Source organism: Platalea leucorodia (genome assembly GCF_965183815.1).
Source record: "Platalea leucorodia genome assembly, chromosome: 8".
Taxonomy (NCBI): domain Eukaryota; kingdom Metazoa; phylum Chordata; class Aves; order Pelecaniformes; family Threskiornithidae; genus Platalea; species Platalea leucorodia.
Window position 1 is genome coordinate 15,657,266 of NC_138830.1, and position 5,219 is coordinate 15,662,484.

A 5,219-nucleotide genomic window follows, 5' to 3' on the forward strand; every position below is an offset into this window, starting at 1 on the left:
TATAGTAGAAAGTACACTTGTTATACTTGTATATGGCTTTTTCTTTTTTTTTTTTCAGGTCAGTAATTTTTTATTGGGTGTTCAGGGATGGCAAGATGGTTTAATAGTACGTTTTGGGGGGGGGGGGGGGTGTTATTCTAAGTTCTTCGTATTTTCCTGGACTTCCTGACTATATTGAAGATGGAACCTTGTTTTTTTCACCAGTTTTGCTGCATACTGCGCAAGTTGTTGACACCATCTCTTAGTAGGCCTGATAGCGAGATGATCTAGCTGGGGTCAAGGTGAGCATTGTGTATGCATCTGTATATGGGGTTTCAGCATTTCTCAAGAAAGCAGCAGGGACGTAAGGCGTAGTGTCTTTCAGGGTATGGAACAGCTCATCACCTTTCCCAGCTGCCGACAGACTACCATGTTTTCCCTAGAACCTGTACAGCTTGCAGCAGGCCCCTCATAGATTATAAGCATCAGGACTTCACTTATTTTGTGGGCCTGTAGCAGAGCCCAGAGTCTGTGGGAAGATGGAAGACAGGAGGTGCTGGCAGAACACGGGGCACAGCTTGGAAAAGCAGCACCCAAGGAGCGGCCGACGTGGGGGGTTCAGGGGCGCAAAACACAGGGCAGGAGCTTCTGTGCGTCCGCGCCCATCCCTGCCATGCTGCTCCAGATCTTTCTAGCTTGCAGAGGGACTTTTTAAACAGGACACATAGCTGGATCCCCAGGTCCTTTGGTTTTGCGAGGCTGTTACTGTTGTCGTTACCCCACTGTTATCGGGCATTGCTCCGTTCCTTAGCAGGCCCCTGAAGGAGCCCACGTCCCCCTTGTTTTCTTGCATCGCTTGTACGAATGTTTGGATTCATCACTTCTTTTCTTTCACGGAGCGATGTTGTTTGTAGGCAGGATTGCGCAATACTTTCATCATCACGTTTTCCTCCTATAGTGGATTATCTTTGTGAACGCAATGCTGCAGAAAAGCCATTTAAAAAAAATTATTCTCAGACCTGCTCAGTGTAAGAAAGAAGGGGCAGGAATGGCATTTCCCCTGCTCTGTCTCAGTTACAGAACCGCTGTTGAGAGCCCGGCGAGGCGCCGGCCTGTGCGTGTACCGGGGCTGGCGGCAGGCCGAGCCCGGCGGCCTGGAGGCACAGGGCGTTAGTAACGGGAACTGCGGTGCTCGACGTCTCCTGTGGGCAGACTGTCACCCTCGGCGGCGACTGCGCCTTCCCTTAGCTCTGCCCCGCGCCTGCCTTGGGCCAGTTATGAAATAATTAAAAGCCAAAGGGCGCCGCGCGCCGCTGCCGGGGCCGGGCGGAGGCGGCGGGGCGGAAGGCGCCGCGCATGCGCGCCAGGCCGCCGCTGCGGCGCCGGGCCGGCGGGGGCGCCCCCTGGCGGGGCGGGGCGGGAGGCGCGGGGCGGCGCAGCCGGTGCCGCCGGTGCCGGGATGTCGGCCCGGGGGCTGTGGGCGCTCCTGGCCGCGCTGCGGGCGGGCTGGTGCCTGCTGCCGCAGGCCGGCTACCTGCACCCCGACGAGTTCTTCCAGTCGCCCGAGGTGATGGCAGGTAAGGCGGTGCCCGCACGGCCGGCGGGGCAGCGGCGGGAGCGCTCCGGTCCGCCCGGGGCGGGGAGGCCCCCGAGGGGCGCGGTTCCCCTCGCGGCCCTACAGCGCGGGGCCCGCGGGGGATGTAAAGCCGTGCTGCACAACGTATAGGCAGGCACCTATGGCGCAGCGTGGTCGTGAGGCGGCGCCGGCCTCCGGTGCCGCAAGCCGCGGTTAGGGGCCGGCGGAGAGCGCGGAGCCGGGGCGCCGGCGGGGGCCCCGCACAGGCACTGCTGCCCGCGGGGGGGGCGGGCTGCAGCTCTGGGCGGCGGTGTTCCCGCGCTGCGCTGCCCCGCAGTGGTGCCCGCCGCCACGGCAGGCTGCCTTTTCTTTTTTCTTGGAGCTTTGTAAAGATTAACGGTGTGCTCCTAAAAACCTCAGTGTTGACAGTAGTCTCAGAAGTTCAGGGACTGCTCTGCATCGTGATGCCTCTTACACTAAGTTGTATCCCTAGTGCTGAATTACTGAATAAAATCTATTATGTATGTATGCATTTTTTTTCTTTTTTCCTTCCTTTATAGGAGATATTTTAAACCTACAGGTCTATTATCCTTGGGAGTTCCTTTCCAGCTCTCCTTGCAGAACAGTTGTTTTCCCATTAATGACATCTGGAGTTAGCTACTGGGTGATCAAGTCTTTGCAGCAGCTGGACATATGTTCAAGTTGCATCAACAGCTACACCCTTCTTGTATCACCTCGCCTTCTCTTTACAATGTTTTCTTTCATACTCGACTACAGTGTTTACCGATTAGCCCCTTTCTGGGAAGCGGATCCGTGGAAAGCGCTGGTACTTCTTGCTGGGTCGTATGTCACCCTGGTATTTTATACAAGAACATTTACCAACACACTTGAAGGACTTCTCTTTGCTCTTCTGATGGTATTGGTTTCATCAAGAAAGTCTGATGGCAGCTTAGCAGAGCCTACAAGCAGCCCTCTCATAGGTATTGTAACGACTGCTGGGTTTTTCAACAGGCCAACCTTTTTGGCATTTGCTCTAATGCCCCTGCTTTACTGGGCAGGTTTAATTGTCGACTCTCAAAAGAGCATTAAAACTGTCATAAACCACTTTCTGAAGCTTGTCCTATGCGCATGTTTTACTGCCATTGTTTTTGTAACAGCTGACACCTTCTATTTCACCTCCATGGGCTTAGACAGCCTCTACAGCATTAAAAAGAGCAGCCTATTTGATGCAATAGGTCAATTAAATGAGAAAATGATAGTAACCCCTTTCAATTTTCTCAGCTATAATCTTAATCCTCATAACCTTGCACTGCATGGAAGTCACCCACGAGTTACACATTTTACAGTCAATGGAATAATGCTCTTTGGGATGTTACATATTCTGGCCATCGGTGCTGGTTTTAGAATGTTAAAGAAATACATCCATCAATTGATACGGGTCAAATCACATTACCGTGGGTCATCTGGGCTGTTAGCGCATTCTGAGGGCAATCCAACATTACTGCTGTTTTATTTTGTTCCTTTGGCATTTCTCTCCCTATTCAGTCACCAAGAACCTCGGTTTCTCATTCCTCTCATCTTGCCATTAGTCCTGTTCAGCATGTCCCAGAACAGAGCTGTGAAGTGGAAACACGTCATTATTATTTTCAATGTTCTCGGGGCTTTGCTGTTCGGGTGCTTACACCAGGGAGGGCTGATACCATGTTTGTTTCACTTGGAGCAACTCATGCATTCTCCAGAGTCCTCAAACCATCCAAGGCACTATACTCTCCTCTTTGCTCACACCTACATGCCTCCTAGGTCTCTGCTTAACATCAAGAAGAGAGACACGCATATAGAAGTCATTGATATGGCTGGGTCTGAAGGAGAAACCCTCTGCCAAACAGTAGAGCAGCGAGCAAACAATTTTACCTGCAATGACTGCCATGTTTTTGTTATAATCCCTGGAACAGTCAGAGGCACAATTACAAAATGCAGTGTCTCGTTCAAGAACGAGACTTTGATATTTCCACACTTATCAATGGAAGACCCACCACAAATACCCTTCCTGTTCAGTGGAAACTGGAGAAGTCAGTTAGGACTATACATCCTTCAGCTAGACAGAGGTCAGCAGAGCCGTTAGATTTGAGGAGAACGACGTTTTAGTTTTTCCAATTCCCTTGGGCACTGCCCAAAGGTGCTGCGAGACCTTCCTCTTCACAGACCCACCTTCGGCACAAGCAGTGGCACTGGGAGCTCCCCTGCCTCTCTTTATTCCCTTTCTTCATGCTCTTACGCTCACCAGTATAGTCACTTCTGGATAGAACCTGCTTAAAATTTGAGTTATTCAGCCCCTGTGGTGTTTCATATGAACTTGTGTAATTTTCCTGATGAGACAGGAGGAAACCAGAGCCCACCAAAACTGTGAGTCAAGCTTAGCTCTTTCCATCTGAGATTTATTTTTCAAAGTTCTTATAATCTCTGACAGAGGGTTTGTCGATTGTGTGGTTTTTACTGATAATAGGCATTAACTCAGCTGCTGGAGAGAGGTTACAGGACTAGACAAAAGCTGGTCTGGCTCAATAAGTTTTTATTTTTATGCTCTTAAAAATTCAGAGCTTCCTCTCGATCATTAGACCAGACTGCGCTCACAATACAGGCACCGGCACTGTAATATTGTCTTGGGTGGTGCCATCTTGAAAAATCCCCGGTGTTGATCTGACAGAATCTGATTTAGGACGCAGAAGATGCTTCAGCGTAAGTATTTGTGCTAAATCCTAAAATCCAAGCTTTGCCTGTTTAGCATTTCTTGCCACAGTTCCATTCTTGTGGACGTGCTACATAAGTATTACATACAGCAGCTTGAGAATGCTGTGTTTTGATGGCATTAAGCCCATCTGTTGTTTAGCTACTGCAAACGGGGCAGTCCTTCCCTTGCGCGCTCCCGCTGCACGTCTTGCAGCTTTCATCACTCTCTTGTGGCTCTGGTACCGGCAGCGGCGCACAGCAGGCCCTGCGGTGAGCTGGTTCAAGGAGCTGCGCAGACAGAAAACAGGTAACTTGGAGGGATTTGATCCTTTGCATGCGTTTGACCAGATGGATCCCCAAACTGGCTTACCACAGGGTTAGAGATCCACCAGTTCTGCTGCAGGGGAGCGTGAGTATCCGAGGGAGGACCCTGCACCCCGCTCCCCTTTCAGTAACTGCTCCCCATTAAATCAGCTTAGTGAGAATGACAGATCACATCCTGGCTCTCTGTTAGAGAGCAGTCTGATTTTAAAGCAGGATACAAATAACCCTGAGCTTCACCCGAGAATGACGTATATGCTTAATAGCATAGCACAGCTAACAAACAACTTTCATTTTTGCCTGCACAAACTTCTGGATCCAAAACATCCTGACACGGAGGGAGATACTAATTTGGCACGTGCATTATACATCAAACCTCTCCCTATGAAATGAAACTGGCACTTGAATTCTTTCTGCTCACAAAGGCAGCAACACTTTTTGCAGTTCTTCATCCACACAGCTTTATGTAAGGTCTTATGAGACAGTTTTTCAACAGAGATAATATACGTTGATGCCAGGCTCTAAAGGGAAGCTAGGAAAAATCCCTGTGTGAAGGCCTCTATCTTCCAAATTAAATGTACGATCTAGCTTTTTAAGGAACATAGCTCTTGCTCTC

General features: G+C 50.2%; 1 protein-coding gene across 1 annotated transcript; it reads left to right on the forward strand.

Annotated features, from left to right (window-relative positions):
• Positions 1-1,438: 1,438 nt before the first annotated feature.
• Positions 1,439-3,677, forward strand: PIGZ (phosphatidylinositol glycan anchor biosynthesis class Z; the record flags this gene model as incomplete). Its single annotated transcript, XM_082319048.1, has 2 exons — positions 1,439-1,556; positions 2,116-3,677. 2 exons carry the CDS (start codon positions 1,439-1,441, stop codon positions 3,675-3,677), a joined length of 1,680 nt encoding a protein of 559 aa, XP_082175174.1.
• Between the last annotated feature and the right edge of the window lie 1,542 nt (positions 3,678-5,219).